Genomic DNA, 16,837 nt, shown 5'->3' on the forward strand with positions numbered 1-16,837 from the left:
CTTGAGAGGAAAGCACAACTTGCGAGGACAGCAAAGCTTGCGAGGACAGCACAGCTAGCGAGGACAGCATGGCTTGTGAGGACAGCACGGTTTGCAAGGAGAGCACAGCTTGCGAGGACAGCACCGCCCGCGAGGACAGCACGGCTTGCGAGGACAGCACGGCTTGCGAGGACAGCACGGCTTGCGAGGACAGCACAGCTTGCGAGGACAGCACAGCTTGCGAGGACAGCACAGCTTGCGAGGACAGCTCAACTTGAGAGGACAGCTCAACTTGAGAGGACAGCTCTACTTGAGAGGACAGCTCAACTTGAGAGGACAGCTCAACTAGAGAGGACAGCTCAGCTTGAGAGGACAGCTCAACTTGAGCGGACAGCTCAACTTGAGAGGACAGCTCAACTTGAGAAGACAGCTCAACTTGAGAGGACAGCACTACTTGAGAGGAAAGCACTACTTGAGAGGAAAGCACAACTTGCGAGGACAGCAAAGCTTGCGAGGACAGCACAGCTTGCGAGGACAGCACGGCTTGCGAGGACAGCACGGCTTGCGAGGACAGCAGGGCTTGCGAGGACAGCAAGGCCTGCGAAGACAGCACGGCTTGCGAGGACAGCACGGCTTGCGAGGACAGCACGGCTTGCGAGAACAGCGCGGCTTGCGAGGACAGCACGGCTTGCGAGGACAGCACGGCCTGCGAGGACAGCACGGCTTGCGAGGACAGCACGGCCTGCAAGGACAACATGGTTTGCGAGGACAGCACAGCTTGCGAGGACAGCACACCTTGCGAGGACAGCACAGCTTACGAGGACAGCACAGCTTGCGGGGATAGTTCAACTTGAGAGGACAGCTCAACTTGAGAGGACAGCTCAACTTGACAGGACAGCTCAACTTGAGAGGACAGCTCAAATTAAGAGGTAAGCTCAACTTAAGAGGACAGCACAACTTGAGAGACAGCTCAACTTGAGAGGACAGCACTACTTGAGAGGTAAGCACAACTTGAGACGACAGCTCACCTTTAGAGGACAGCTCAACTTGAGAGGACAGCTCAACTTGAGAGGACAGCTCAACTTGAGAGGACAGCTCAACTTGAGAGGACAGCTCAACTTGAGAGGACAGCTGAACTTGAGAGGATACCTCAACTTGAGAGGACAGCACAACTTGAGACGACAGCTCAACTTGAGAGGACAGCACAGCTTGTGAGGACATCACAGCTTGCGAGGACGGCACAGCTTGCGAGGACATCTTAGCTTGCGAGGACAATTCAACTTGAGAGGAGAGCTCAACTTGAGAGGACAGATCAACTTGAGAGGACAGCTCAACTTTGGAGGACAGCTCAACTTTAGAGGACAGCTCAGCTTGAGAGGACAACTCAACTTGAGGGGACAGCTCAACTTGAGAGGACAGCTCAACTTGAGAAGACAGCTCAAATTGAGAGGACAGCACTACTTGAGAGGAAAGCACTACTTGAGAGGAAAGCACAACTTGAGAGGACAGCTCAACTTGAGAGGACAGCTCAACTTGAGAGGACAGCTCAACTTGAGAGGACAGCTGAACTTGAGAGGATACCTCAACTTGAGAGGACAGCACAACTTGAGACGACAGCTCACCTTTAGAAGACAGCTCAACTTGAGAGGACAACTCAACTTGAGAGGACAGCTCAACTTGAGAGGACAGCTCAACTTGAGAGGACAGCTCAACTTGAGAGGACAGCTGAACTTGAGAGGATACCTCAACTTGAGAGGACAGCACAACTTGAGACGACAGCTCAACTTGAGAGGACAGCTCAACTTGAGAGGACAGCTCAACTTGAGAGGACAGCTCATCTTGAGAAGACAGCTCTACTTGAGAGGACAGCACTACTTGAGAGGTAAGCACAACTTGCAAGGACAGCAAAGCTTGCGAGGACAGAACAGCTTGCGAGGACAGCACGGCTTGCGAGGACAGCACAGCTTGCTAGGACAGCATAGCTTGCGAGGACAGCACAGGTTTCGAGGACAACACAGCTTTCGAGGACAGCACAGCTTGCGAGGATTGCACAGCTTGCGAGGACAGCACAGCTTGCGAGGACAGCACAGCTTGCGAGGACAGCACAGGTTGCGAGGACAGCACAGGTTGCGAGGACAGCACAGCTTGCGAGGACGGCACAGCTTGCGAGGGCTGCACAGCTTGCGAGGACATCACAGCTTGCGAGGAAAGTTCAACTTCAGAGGACAGTTCAACGTGAGAGGACAGCTCAAATTGAGAGGACAGCTCAGCTTGAGAGGACAGCTCAACTTGAGCGGACAGGTCAACTTGAGAGGACAGCTCAACTTGAGAAAACAGCTCAACTTGATTGGACAGCACTACTTGAGAGGAACGCACTACTTGAGAGGAAAGCACAACTTGCGAGGACAGCAAAGCTTGCGAGGACAGCACAGCTTGCGAGGACAGCACGGCTTGCGAGGACAGCACGGCTTGCAAGGACAGCACGGCTTGCGAGGACAGCACGGCATGCGAGGACAGCGTGGCTTGCGAGGACAGCACGGCATGCAAGGACAGCACAGCTTGCGAGGACAGCACAGCTTGCGAGGACAGCACAGCTTGCGAGGACAGCACAGCTTGCGAGGACGGCACAGCTTGCGAGGACATCACAGCTTGCGAGGACAGTTCAACTTGAGAGGACAGTTCATCTTCAGAGGACAGCTCAACTTGAGAGGCAGCTCAGCTTGAGAGGACAGCTCAACTTGAGCGGACAGCTCAACTTGAGAGGACAGCTCAACTTGAGAAGACAGCTCAACTTGAGAGGAAAGCACTACTTGAGAGGAAAGCACAACTTGCGAGGACAGCAAAGCTTGCGAGGACAGCACAGCTTGCGATGGCAGCACGGCTTGCTAGGACAGCTCGGCTTGTGAGGACAGCACGGATTGCGAGGACAGCACGGAGTGCGAGGACAGCACAGCTTGCGAGGACAGCACGGCTTGTGAGGAAAGCACGGCTTACGAGGAAAGCACAGCTTGTGAGGACAGCACAGCTTGCGAGGACAGCTCAACTTGAGAGGACAGCTCAACTTGAGAGGACAGCTCAACTTGAGAGGACAGCCCAACTTGAAACGACAGCTCAACTTCAGAGGACAGCTCAACTAGAAAGGACAGCTCAACTAGAGAGGACAGCTCAACTAGAGAGGACAGCTCAACTTGAGAGGATAGCTCAACTTGAGAGGACAGCTCAACTTGAGAGGACAGCTTAACTTGAGAGGACAGCTCAACTTGAGAGGACAGCTCCACGTGAGACGACAGCTCAACTTGAGAGGACACCTCAACTTGAGAGGACAGCAAAACTTGAGAGGACAGCACAACTTGCGAGGACAGCACAACTTGGGCGGACAGCAAAGCTTGCGCGAACAGCATAGCTTGCGCCGACAGCAAAGCTTGCGAGGACAGCACGGCTTGTGAGCACAGCACGGATTGCGACGACAGCACGGCTTGCGAGGAGGGCACGGCTTGCGAGGACAGCACGGCTTTTGAGGACAGCACGGCATCCGAGGACAGCACAGTTTGCGAGGACAGCACAGCTTTCAAGGACAGCACAGCTTGCGAGGACAGCACAGCTTGCGAGGACAGCACGGCTTGCGAAGACAGCTCAACTTGAGAGGACAGCTCTACTTGACAGGACAGCTCAACTTGAGAGGACAGCTCAACTTGAGAGGACAGCTCATCTAGAGAGGACAGCTCAAGTTGAGAGGACAGCTCAAATTGGAGGACAGCTGAACATGAGAGGACAGCCCAACATGAGAGGACACCTCAACCTGAGAGGACAGCTCAACTTGAGAGGACAGTTCAACTTGACAGCTGAACTTAAGAGGAGAGCTCAACTTGAGAGGACAGATCAACTTGAGAGGACAATTCAACTTGAGAGGACAGCTCAACTTGAGAGGTCAGCTGAACTTAAGAGGGCAGCTCAACTTGAGACGACAGCAGAGCTAGCGAGGACAGCACAGCTTGCGAGGACAACACAGCATGCGAGGACAGCACAGCTTGCGATGACAGCAAAGCTTGCGAGGACAGCACGGCATGCGAGGACAGCACGGTACGCGAGGACAGCACGGTATGCGAGGACAGCACGGCTTGCGAGGACAGCACGACTTGCGAGGACAGCACAGCTTGCGAGGACAGCACGGCTTGTGAGGACAACACGGCTTGCGGGGAGAGAACGGCTTGCGAGGACACCACAGATTGCGAGGACAGCACGGCTTGCGAGGACAGCACGGCTTGCGAGGACAGCACGGCTTGTGAGGACAGCACGGCTTGCGAGGACAGCACGGCTTGTGAGGACAGCACGGCTTGTGAGGACAGCAAGGCTTGCGAGGACAGCACGGCTTGTGAGGACAGCAAGGCTTGTGAGGAGAGCAAAGATTGCGAGGACAGCAGAGCTTCCGAGGACAGCTCAACTTGAGAGGACAGCTCAACTTGAGAGGACAGTTTAACTTGACAGCTGAAATTGAGAGGACTGCTCAACTTGTGAGGACACATCAACTTGAGAGGACAACTCAACTTGAGAGGACAGCGCAACTTGAGAGGGCAGCTGAACTTAAGAGGGCGGCTCAACTTGAGAGGACAGCTCAACTTGAGAGGACAGCTCAACTTGAGAGGACAGCTGAACTTAAGAGGGCAGCTCAACTTGAGACGACAGCAGAGCTAGCGACGACAGCACAGCTTGCGAGGACAACACAGCATGCAAGGACAGCACAGCTTGCGATGACAGCAAAGCTTACGAGGACAGCATGGCTTGCGAGGACAGCACTGCTTGCGAGGAGAGCACGGCTTGCGAGGACAGAGTGCCTTGCGAGGACAGCACAGCTTGTGAGGAGAGAACGGCTTGCGAGGACAGCACAGGTTGCGAGAACAGCACAGGTTGCGTGGACAGCACAGTTTGCGAGAACAGCACAGCTTGCCAGGACAGCACAGCTTGCGAGGACAGCACAGCTTGCGAGCACAGCACAGCTTGCGAGGACAGCACAGCTTGCGAGGAGAGCACAGCTTTCGAGGACAGCACAGCTTGCGAGGACAGCACGGCTTGTGAGGACAGCTGAACTTGAGAGGACAGCTCAACTTGAGAGGACAGTTCAACTTGAGAGGCAGCTCAACTTGAGAGGACAGCACAGCTTGTGAGGACAGCACGGCTTGTGAGGACAGCCCAACTTGAGAGGACAGCACAACTTGAAAAGACACCTCAACTTGAGAGGACAGCACAACTTGAGAGGACACCTCAACTTGAGAGGACAGCTCAACTTCAGAGATTAGCTCCGGTTGAGAGGACATCTCAACTAGAGAGGACAGCTCAACTAGCAAGGACAGCACAACTTGAGAGGACAGCTCAACTTTCGAGGACAGCTGATCTTGAGAGGACAACTCAACTTGAGGGGACAGCTCAACTTCAGAGGACAGCACAACTTGCAAGGACAGCACGGCTTGCGAGGACAGCACGGCTTGTGAGGACAGCATGGCTTGCGAGGACAGCACGGCTTGTGAGGAGAGAACGGCTTGCGAGGACAGCACAGGTTGCGAGGACAGCTCAGGTTGCGAGGACAGCAGAGCTTCTGAGAACAGCACAGCTTGCGATGACAGCACATTTTGCGAGAACAGCACAACTTGCGAGGACAGCACAGCTTGTGAGGACAGCACAGCTTGCGAGGACAACACAGCTTGCGAGGACAGCACAGCCTGCGAGGAAAGCACAGGTTGCGAGGACTGCTCAGCTTGAGAGGACAGTTCAACTTGAGAGGACAGCTCAACTTGAGGTGACAGCTCAACTTGAGAGGACAGCTCAACTTGAGAGGACAGCTCAAGTTGAGAGGACAGCTCAAGTTGAGAGGACGGCTCAACTTGAGAGGACAGCTCAACTTGAGAGGACAGCTCAACTTGAGAGGACAGCTCAACTTGAGAGGACAGCTCAACTTGAGAGGACAGCTCAATTTGAGAGGACAGCTCAACTTGCGAGGACAGCTCAACTTGCGAGGACAGCTCATCTAGAGCGGACAGCTCATCGAGAGGGGACAGCTCAACTTGAGAGAACAGCACAGCTTGCAAGGACAGCACAGCTTGCCAGGACAGCTCAGCTTGAGAGGACAGCTCAACTTGAGAGGACAGCTCAACTTGAGAGGACAGCTCAACTTGAGAGGACAGCTCAACTTGACAGGACAGCTCAACTTGACAGGACAGCTCAACTTGAGAGGACATCTCATCTTGAGAGGACATCTCAACTTGAGAGGACTGCTCAACTTGAGAGGACAGCTCAACTTGAGAGGACAGCACAACTTGAGAGGACAGCACAACTTGAGAGGACAGCACAGCTTCCGAGGACAGCAAGGCTTGCGAGGAAAGCAAAGCCTGCGAGGACAGCACAGCTTGCGATGACAGCACGGCTTGCGAAGACAGCATGGCTTCCGATGACAGCATAGCTTGCGAGAACAGCACGGCTTGCGAGAACAGCACGGCTTGAGAGGACAGCACAGCTTGCAAGGGAAAGCACAGCTTGCGAGGGCAGCACAGGTTGCGAGGACAGCACAGCTTGCGAGGACAGTACAGCTTGCAAGGACAGCACAGCCTGCGAGGACAGCACAGCTAGCGAGGGCAGCACAGCTTGCGAGGACAGCACAGCTTGCGAGGACGGCACAGCTTGTGAGGACATCACAGCTTGCGAGAACAGCTCAACTTGAGTGGACAGCTCAACTTGAGAAGACAGCTCAACTTGAGGGGACAGCACTACTTAAGAGGAAAGCACTACTTGAGAGGAAAGCACAACTTGCGAGGACAGCAAAGCTGGCGAGGACAGCACAGCTTGCAAGGACAGCACAGCTTGCGAGGACAGCACGGCTTGCTAGGATAGCACGGCTTGCAAGGACAGCACATCTTGCAAGGACAGCACAGCTTGCGAGGACAGCACGGCTTGCGAGGACAGCACGGCTTGCGAGGACAGCACAGCTTGCGAAGACAGCACAGCTTGCGAGGACAGCTCAATTTGAGAGGACAGCTCAACTTGAGAGGACAGCTCAACTTGACAGCTCAACTTGAGAGGACAGCTCAACTTGAGAGGATAGCTCAACTTGAGGGGACAGCTCAACTTGGGAGGGCAGCTGAACTTGAGAGGGCAGCTCAACCTGAGACGACTGCACAGCTTGTGAGGACAGCACAGCTTGCGAGGACGGCACAGCTTGCGACGACAGCACAGCTTGCGAGCACAGCTTGCAAGGACAGCACAGCTTGCGAGGACAGCACAGCTTGCGAGGAGAAAACGGCTTGCGAGGACAGCACAGGTTGCGAGGACGGCACAGGTTGCGAGGACAGCACAGCTTCCAAGGACAGCACAGCTTTCGAGGACAGCACAGCTTTGGAGGACAGCACAGCTTGCGAGGACAGCACAGCTTGCGAGGACAGCACAGCTTGCGAGGACAGCACAGCTTGCGAGGACAGCACAGCTTGCGAGGAAAGCACAGGTTGCGAGGACAGCTCAGCTTGAGATAACAGCTCAACTTGAGAGGACAGTTCGACTTGAGCGGGCTGTACGACTTGAGAAGACAGCACAACTTGCAAGGACAGCAAAGCTTGCGAGAACAGCAAAGCTTGCGAGGACAGCAAAGCGTGAGAGGACAGCATGGCTTCTGAGGACAGCACGGCTAGCGAGGACAGCACGGCTTGCGAGGACAGCAGAGGTTGGGAGGACAGCTTAGCTTGGGACGACAGCACAGCTTGCGAGGAGAGCTCAACTTGAGAGGACTGCTCAACTTGAGTGGACAACTCAACTTGAGAGGACAGCTCAACTTGCGAGGACAGCTCATCTAGAGAGGACTGCTCATCGAGAGAGGACAGCTCAACTTGAGAGGACCACACAGCTTGCGAGGACAGCACAGCTTGCGAGGACAGCTCAGCTTGAGAGGACAGCTCAATTTGAGAGGAGAGCTCAAATTGAGAGGACAGCTCAACTTGAGAGGACAGTTCAACTTGAGAGGACAGCTCAACTTGAGAGGACAGCTCAACTTGCGAGGACAGCTCAACTTGAGAGGACAGCTCATCTTGAGAGGACAGCTCAACTTGAGAGGACAGCTCAACTTGAGAAGACAGCTCAACTTGAGAGGACAGCACAACTTGAGAGGACAGCACAGCTTCCGAGGACAGCAAAGCTTGCCAGGAAAGCAAAGCTTGCGAGGACAGCACGGCTTGCGATGACAGCACGGCTTGCGAAGACAGCACGGCTTCCAATGACAGCACAGCTTGCGAGAACAGCACGGCTTGCGAGGACAGCACAGCTTGCGAGGACAGCACAGCTTGCGTGGACAGCACAGCTTGCGAGGAAAGCACAGCTTGCGAGGACAGCACGGCTTTCGAGGACAGCACGGCTTGCGAAGACTGCATAGCTTGTGAGGACAGCACAGGTTGCGAGGACAGCACAGCTTCCGAGGACAGCTCAGCTTGCGAGGACAGCACGACTTGCGAGGACAGCACAGCTTGCGAGGAAAGCACAGCTTGCGAGGGCAGCACAGTTTGCGAGGACAGCACAGCTTGCGAGGACAGCACAGCTTGCAAGAACAGCACAGCTTGCGAGGACAGCACAGCTAACGAGGACAGCACAGCTTGCAAGGACAGCACGGCTTGCGAGGACAGCACTGCTTGCGAGGACAGCACAGCTTGCGAGGACATCACAGCATGCGAGGACAGCACAGCTTGCGATAACAGCACAGCTTGCGATAATAGCACAGCTTGCGAGGACAGCACAGCTTGCGAGGAAAGCACAGGTTGCGAGGACAGCTCAGCTTGAGAGGACAGCTCAACTTGAGATGACAGCTCAACTTCAGCGGACTGCTCAACTTGAGAGGAAAGCTCAACTTGAGAGGACAGCTCAACTTGAGAGGACCGCTCAACTTGAGAGGACAGCTCCACGTGAGACGACAGCTCAACTTGAGAGGACACCTCAACTTGAGAGGACAGCAAAACTTGAGAGGACAGCACAACTTGCGAGGACAGCACAACTTGGGCGGACAGCAAAGATTGCGCGAACAGCATAGCTTGCGCCGACAGCAAAGCTTGCGAGGACAGCACGGCTTGTGAGCACAGCACGGATTGCGACGACAGCACGGCTTGCGAGGAGGGCACGGCTTGCGAGGACAGCACGGCTTTTGAGGACAGCACGGCATCCGAGGACAGCACAGTTTGCGAGGACAGCACAGCTTTCAAGGACAGCACAGCTTGCGAGGACAGCACAGCTTGCGAGGACAGCACGGCTTGCGAAGACAGCTCAACTTGAGAGGACAGCTCTACTTGACAGGACAGCTCAACTTGAGAGGACAGCTCAACTTGAGAGGACAGCTCATCTAGAGAGGACAGCTCAAGTTGAGAGGACAGCTCAAATTGAAGGACAGCTGAACATGAGAGGACAGCCCAACATGAGAGGACACCTCAACTTGAGAGGACAGCTCAACTTGGGAGGACAGTTCAACTTGACAGCTGAACTTAAGAGGAGAGCTCAACTTGAGAGGACAGATCAACTTGAGAGGACAATTCAACTTGAGAGGACAGCTCAACTTGAGAGGTCAGCTGAACTTAAGAGGGCAGCTCAACTTGAGACGACAGCAGACTAGCGAGGACAGCACAGCTTGCGAGGACAACACAGCATGCGAGGACAGCACAGCTTGCGATGACAGCAAAGCTTGCGAGGACAGCACGGCTTGCGAGGACAGCACGGAACGCGAATACAGCACGGTATGCGAGGACAGCACGGCTTGCGAGGACAGCACGACTTGCGAGGACAGCACAGCTTGCGAGGACAGCACGGCTTGTGAGGACAACACGGCTTGCGAGGAGAGAACGGCTTGCGATGACACCACAGATTGCGAGGACAGCACGGCTTGCGAGGACAGCACGGCTTGCGAGGACAGCACGGCTTGTGAGGACAGCAAGGCTTGCGAGGACAGCACAGCTTGTGAGGACAGCAAGGCTTGTGAGGAGAGCACAGATTGCGAGGACAGCAGAGCTTGCGAGGACAGCTCAACTTGAGAGGACAGCTCAACTTGAGAGGACAGTTTAACTTGACAGCTGAAATTGAGAGGACTGCTCAACTTGTGAGGACACATCAACTTGAGAGGACAACTCAACTTGAGAGGACAGCGCAACTTGAGAGGGCAGCTGAACTTAAGAGGGCGGCTCAACTTGAGACGACAGCAGAGCTAGCGACGACAGCACAGCTTGCGAGGACAACACAGCATGCAAGGACAGCACAGCTTGCGATGACAGCAAAGCTTACGAGGACAGCATGGCTTGCGAGGACAGCACTGCTTGCGAGGAGAGCACGGCTTGCGAGGACAGAGTGCCTTGCGAGGACAGCACAGCTTGTGAGGAGAGAACGGCTTGCGAGGACAGCACAGGTTGCGAGAACAGCACAGGTTGCGTGGACAGCACAGTTTGCGAGAACAGCACAGCTTGCCAGGACAGCACAGCTTGCGAGGACAGCACAGCTTGCGAGCACAGCACAGCTTGCGAGGACAGCACAGCTTGCGAGGAGAGCACAGCTTTCGAGGACAGCACAGCTTGCGAGGACAGCACGGCTTGTGAGGACAGCTGAACTTGAGAGGACAGCTCAACTTGAGAGGACAGTTCAACTTGAGGACAGCTCAACTTGAGAGGACAGCACAGCTTGTGAGGACAGCACGGCTTGTGAGGACAGCCCAACTTGAGAGGACAGCACAACTTGAAAAGACACCTCAACTTGAGAGGACAGCACAACTTGAGAGGACACCTCAACTTGAGAGGACAGCTCAACTTCAGAGATTAGCTCCGGTTGAGAGGACATCTCAACTAGAGAGGACAGCTCAACTAGCAAGGGCAGCACAACTTGAGAGGACAGCTCAACTTTCGAGGACAGCTGATCTTGAGAGGACAACTCAACTTGAGAGGACAGCTCAACTTCAGAGGACAGCACAACTTGCAAGGACAGCACGGCTTGCGAGGACAGCACGGCTTGTGAGGACAGCATGGCTTGCGAGGACAGCACGGCTTGTGAGGAGAGAACGGCTTGCGAGGACAGCACAGGTTGCGAGGACAGCTCAGGTTGCGAGGACAGCAGAGCTTCTGAGAAAAGCACAGCTTGCGATGACAGCACATTTTGCGAGAACAGCACAACTTGCGAGGACAGCACAGCTTGTGAGGACAGCACAGCTTGCGAGGACAACACAGCTTGCGAGGACAGCACAGCCTGCGAGGAAAGCACAGGTTGCGAGGACTGCTCAGCTTGAGAGGACAGTTCAACTTGAGAGGACAGCTCAACTTGAGGTGACAGCTCAACTTGAGAGGACAGCTCAACTTGAGAGGACAGCTCAAGTTGAGAGGACAGCTCAAGTTGAGAGGACGGCTCAACTTGAGAGGACAGCTCAACTTGAGAGGACAGCTCAACTTGAGAGGACAGCTCAACTTGAGAGGACAGCTCAACTTGACAGGACAGCTCATCTTGAGAGGACATCTCAACTTGAGAGGACTGCTCAACTTGAGAGGACAGCTCAACTTGAGAGGACAGCACAACTTGAGAGGACAGCACAACTTGAGAGGACAGCACAGCTTCCGAGGACAGCAAGGCTTGCGAGGAAAGCAAAGCCTGCGAGGACAGCACAGCTTGCGATGACAGCACGGCTTGCGAAGACAGCACGGCTTCCGATGACAGCAGAGCTTGCGAGAACAGCACGGCTTGCGAGAACAGCACGGCTTGCGAGGACAGCACAGCTTGCAAGGGAAAGCACAGCTTGCGAGGGCAGCACAGGTTGCGAGGACAGCACAGCTTGCGAGGACAGTACAGCTTGCAAGGACAGCACAGCCTGCGAGGACAGCACAGCTAGCGAGGGCAGCACAGCTTGCGAGGACAGCACAGCTTGCGAGGACGGCACAGCTTGTGAGGACATCACAGCTTGCGAGAACAGCTCAACTTGAGTGGACAGCTCAACTTGAGAAGACAGCTCAACTTGAGGGGACAGCACTACTTAAGAGGAAAGCACTACTTGAGAGGAAAGCACAACTTGCGAGGACAGCAAAGCTGGCGAGGACAGCACAGCTTGCAAGGAGAGCACAGCTTGCGAGGACAGCACGGCTTGCGAGGATAGCACGGTTTGCGAGGACAGCACGGCTTGCGAGGACAGCACAGCTTGCGAAGACAGCACAGCTTGCGAGGACAGCTCAATTTGAGAGGACAGCTCAACTTGAGAGGACAGCTCAACTTGACAGCTCAACTTGAGAGGACAGCTCAACTTGAGAGGATAGCTCAACTTGAGAGGACAGCTCAACTTGGGAGGGCAGCTGAACTTGAGAGGGCAGCTCAACCTGAGACGACTGCACAGCTTGTGAGGACAGCACAGCTTGCGAGGACGACACAGCTTGCGACGACAGCACAGCTTGCGAGGACAGCACAGCTTGCGAGGACAGCACAGCTTGCGAGGACAGCACAGCTTGCGAGGAGAAAACGGCTTGCGAGGACAGCACAGGTTGCGAGGACAGCACAGGTTGCGAGGACAGCACAGCCTCCAAGGACAGCACAGCTTTCGAGGACAGCACAGCTTTCGAGGACAGCACAGCTTGCGGGGACAGCACAGCTTGCGAGGACAGCACAGCTTGCGAGGACAGCACAGCTTGCGAGGACAGCACAGCTTGCGAGGAAAGCACAGGTTGCGAGGACAGCTCAGCTTGAGATAACAGCTCAACTTGAGAGGACAGTTCGACTTGAGCGGGCTGTACGACTTGAGAAGACAGCACAACTTGCGAGGACAGCAAAGCTTGCGAGAACAGCAAAGCTTGCGAGGACAGCAAAGCGTGAGAGGACAGCACGGCTTCTGAGGACAGCACGGCTAGCGAGGACAGCACGGCTTGCGAGGACAGCAGAGGTTGGGAGGACAGCTTAGCTTGGGACGACAGCACAGCTTGCGAGGACAGCTCAACTTGAGAGGACTCCTCAATTTGAGAGGACAACTCAACTTCAGCGGACTGCTCAACTTGAGAGGAAAGCTCAACTTGAGAGTACAGCTCAACTTGAGAGGACCGCTCAACTTGAGAGGAGAGCTCAACTTGAGAGGACAGCTCAACTTGAGAGGGCAGCTGAACTTGAGAGGGCAGCTCAACTTGAGACGACAGCACAGCTTGCGAGGACAGCACAGCTTGCGAGGACAGCACATTTTGCGAGGACAGCACAGCTTGTGAGGACAGCACAGCTCGTGAGGACAGCACAGCTTGCGAGGAGAGAACGGCTTGCGAGGACAGCACAGGTTGCGAGGACAGCACAGGTTGCGAGGACAGCACAGCTTCCAAGGACAGCAAAGCTTGCGAGGACAGCACAGCTTGTGAGGTCAGCACAGCTTGCGAGGACAGCATAGCTTGCGAGGACAGCACAGCTTGCGAGGACAGCACAGCTTGTGAGGACAGCACAGCTTGCGAGGACAGCTCAGCTTGAGAGGACACCTCAACTTGAGAGGACATCAAAACTTGAGAGGACAGCACAACTTGAGAGGACAGCACAACTTGAGAGGACAGCACAACTTGCGAAGACAGCACAACTTGGGCGGACAGCAAAGCTTGCGCGAACAGCATAGCTTGCGCCGACAGCTAAGCTTGCGAGGACAGCACGGCTTGTGAGCACAGCACGGATTGCGACGACAGCACTGCTTGCGAGGAGGGCACGGCTTGCGAGGACAGCACGGCTTTTGAGGACAGCACGGCATGCGAGGACAGCACAGTTTGCGAGGACAGCACAGCTTTCAAGGACAGCACAGCTTGCGAGGGCAGCATAGCTTGTGAGGACAGCATAGCTTGCGAGGACAGCACGGCTTGCGAGGACTTCTCAACTTGAGAGGACAGCTCTACTTGAGAGGACAGCTCAACTAGAGAGGACAGCTCAACTTGAGATGACAGCTCATCTAGAGAGGACAGCTCAAGTTGAGAGGACAGCTCAAATTGAAGGACAGCTGGACATGAGAGGACAGCCCAACTTGAGAGGACACCTCAACTTGAGAGGACAGCTCAACTTGAGAGGACAGCTCATTTTGAGAGGACAGCTCATCTAGAGAGGACAGCTCAATTTGAAAGGACAGCTCTACTTGAGAGGACAGCTCAACTTGACAGCTCAACTAGAGAGGACAGCTCAATTTGAGTGGTCAGCTCAACTTGAGAGGACAGCTCAACTTGAGAGGGCAGCTGAATTTGAGAGGGCAGCTCAACTTGAGACGACAGCACAGCTTGCGAGGACAGCACAGCTTGCGAAGACTGCACAGCTTGCGAGGACAGCACAGCTTGCAAGGACAGCACGGCTTGCGAGGACAGCACGGCTTGCGAGGATAGCACGGCTTGTGAGGACAGCACGGCTTGCAAGGACAGCACAGCTTGCGAGGACAGCACGGCTTGCGAGGACAGCATGGCCTGCGAGGACAGCACAGCTTGCGAAGACAGCACAGCTTGCGAGGACAGCTCAATTTGAGAGGACAGCTCTACTTGAGAGGACAGCTCAACTTGAGAGGACAGCTCAACTTGACAGCTCAACTTGAGAGGACAGCTCAACTTCAGAGGGCAGCTCAACTTGAGAGGACAGCTCAACTTGAGAGGACAGCTCAACTTGAGAGGACAGCTCAACTTGAGAGGGCAGCTGAACTTGAGAGGGCAGCTCAACCTGAGACGACAGCAGAGCTTGCGAGGACGGCACAGCTTGCGAGGACAGCACAGCTTGCGACGACAGCACAGCTTGCGAGGACAGCAGAGCTTGCGAGGACAGCACAGCTTGCGAGGAGAAAACGGCTAGCGAGGACAGCACAGGTTGCGAGGACAGCACAGGTTGCGAGGACAGCACAGCTTCCAAGGACAGCACAGGTTGCGAGGACAGCACAGCTTGCGAGGACAGCACAGCTTTCGAGGACAGCACAGCTTGCGAGGACAGCACAGCTTGCGAGGACAGCACAGCTTGCGAGGACAGCACAGCTTGCGAGGAGGGCACAGCTTGCGAGGAAAGCACAGGATGCGAGGACAGCTCAGCTTGAGATAACAGCTCAACTTGAGAGGACAGTTCAACTTGAGCGGACTGTACGACTTGAGAAGACGGCACAACTTGCGAGGACAGCAAAGCTTGCGAGGACAGCACATCTTGCGAGGACAGCACAGCTTGCGAGGACAGCACAGCTTGCGAGGACAGCACAGCTTGCGAGGACAGCACAGCTTGCGAGGACAGCACAGCTTGCGAGGACAGCACATTTTGCGAGGACAGCACGGCTTGCGAGGACAGCACAGCTTGCGAGGACAGCACAGCTTGCGAGGACAGCACAGCTTGCGAGGACAGCACATCTTGCGAGGACAGCACAGCTTGCGAGGACAGCACAGCTTGCGATAACAGCACAGCTTGCGAGGACAGCACAGCTTGCGAGGAAAGCACAGGTTGCGAGGACAGCTCAGCTTCAGAGGGCAGCTCAACTTGAGAGGACAGCTCAACTTCAGCGGACTGCTCAACTTGAGAGGAAAGCTCAACTTGAGAGGACAGCTCAACTTGAGAGGACAGCTCAACTTGAGAGGACAGCTCATCTTGAGAGGACAGCTCAACTTGAGAGGGCAGCTGAACTTGAGAGGGCAGCTCAACTTGAGACGACAGCACAGCTTGCGAGGACAGCACAGCTTGCGAAGACAGCACATTTTGCGAGGACAGCACGGCTTGCGAGGACAGCACGGCTTGCGAGGACAGCACAGCTTGCGAGGAGAGAACGGCTTGCGAGGACAGCACAGGTTGCAAGGACAGCACAGGTTGCGAGGACAGCACAGCTTCCAAGGACAGCAAAGCTTGCGAGGACAGCACAGCTTGTGAGGTTAACACAGCTTGCGAGGACAGCACAGCTTGCGAGGACAGCACAGCTTGCGAGGACAGCACAGCTTGCGAGGACAGCACGGCTTGCGAGGACAGCTCAGCTTGAGAGGACAGCTCAACTTGAGAGGACAGCTCAACTTGAGCAGACTGCTCAACTTGAGAGGAAAGCTCAACTTGAGAGGACAGCTCAACTTGAGAGAACATCTCAACTTGAGAGGTCAGCTAAACTTGAGAGGACTGCACAACTTGAGAAGGCAGCACAATTTACGAGGACAGCAAAGCTTGCTAGGACAGCAAAGTTTGCAAGGACAGAACAGCTTGCGAGGACAGCACGGCTTCTGAGGACAGCACGGCTAGCGAGGACAGCACGACTTACGAGGACAGCAGAGGTTGGGAGGACAGCTCAGCTTGCGAGGACAGCACAGCTTGCGAGGACAGCACAGCTTGCGAGGACGGCACGGCTTGCGAGGACAGCACGGCTTGCGAGGACAGAACAGCTTGCGAGGACAGCACAGCTTGCGAGGACAGCTCAACTTGAGAGGACAGATCAACTTGAGACGACAGCTCAACTTGAGAGGACAGCTCAACTTGAGAGGACAGCTCAAATTGAAAGCTTAACTTGAGAGGACAGCTCAACTTCAGAGGACAGCTCAACTTGAGAGGGCAGCTCAACTTGAGAGGGCAGCTCAACTTGAGAGGGCAGCTGAACTTGAGAGGGCAGCTCAACTTGAGACGACAGCACAGCTTGCGAGGACAGCACAGCTTGCGAGGACAGAACAGCTTGCGAGGACAGCACAACTTGCGAGGGCAGCACAGCTTGCGAGGACAGCACAGCTTGCGAGGAGAGAACTGCTTGCGAGGACAGCACAGGTTGCGAGGACAGCACAGGATGCGAGGACAGCACAGCTTCCAAGGACAGCACAGCTTGCGAGGACAGCACAGCTTGCGGGGGCATCACAGCTTGCGAGGACAGCACAGCTTGCGAGGACAGCACAGCTTGCGAGGA

The 16,837-nt window shown here is 55.1% G+C and overlaps 3 protein-coding genes across 3 annotated transcripts; 1 reads left to right on the top strand and 2 right to left on the bottom strand.

Annotated features, from left to right (window-relative positions):
- The first annotated feature begins 734 nt into the window (after positions 1 to 734).
- Positions 735 to 2,703, top strand: LOC124743684 (collagen alpha-1(XXIV) chain-like). The gene is made up of 3 exons (XM_047248860.1): positions 735 to 809; positions 925 to 1,190; positions 1,242 to 2,703. Exons 1-3 carry the CDS (start codon positions 735 to 737, stop codon positions 2,701 to 2,703), a joined length of 1,803 nt encoding a protein of 600 aa, XP_047104816.1.
- A 9,515-nt stretch (positions 2,704 to 12,218) lies between these two features.
- On the bottom strand, positions 12,219 to 13,583 carry LOC124743687. Its single transcript, XM_047248861.1, has one exon. It carries the CDS (start codon positions 13,581 to 13,583, stop codon positions 12,219 to 12,221), a length of 1,365 nt encoding a protein of 454 aa, XP_047104817.1.
- Positions 13,584 to 14,511: 928 nt separating this feature from the next.
- Positions 14,512 to 16,035, bottom strand: LOC124743688 (mucin-17-like). The gene has a single exon (XM_047248862.1). The coding sequence runs from the start codon at positions 16,033 to 16,035 to the stop codon at positions 14,512 to 14,514; it is 1,524 nt and encodes a 507-aa protein (XP_047104818.1).
- Between the last annotated feature and the right edge of the window lie 802 nt (positions 16,036 to 16,837).

This window comes from Schistocerca piceifrons, unplaced genomic scaffold (assembly GCF_021461385.2).
Source record: "Schistocerca piceifrons isolate TAMUIC-IGC-003096 unplaced genomic scaffold, iqSchPice1.1 HiC_scaffold_2510, whole genome shotgun sequence".
Lineage (NCBI taxonomy): Eukaryota > Metazoa > Arthropoda > Insecta > Orthoptera > Acrididae > Schistocerca > Schistocerca piceifrons.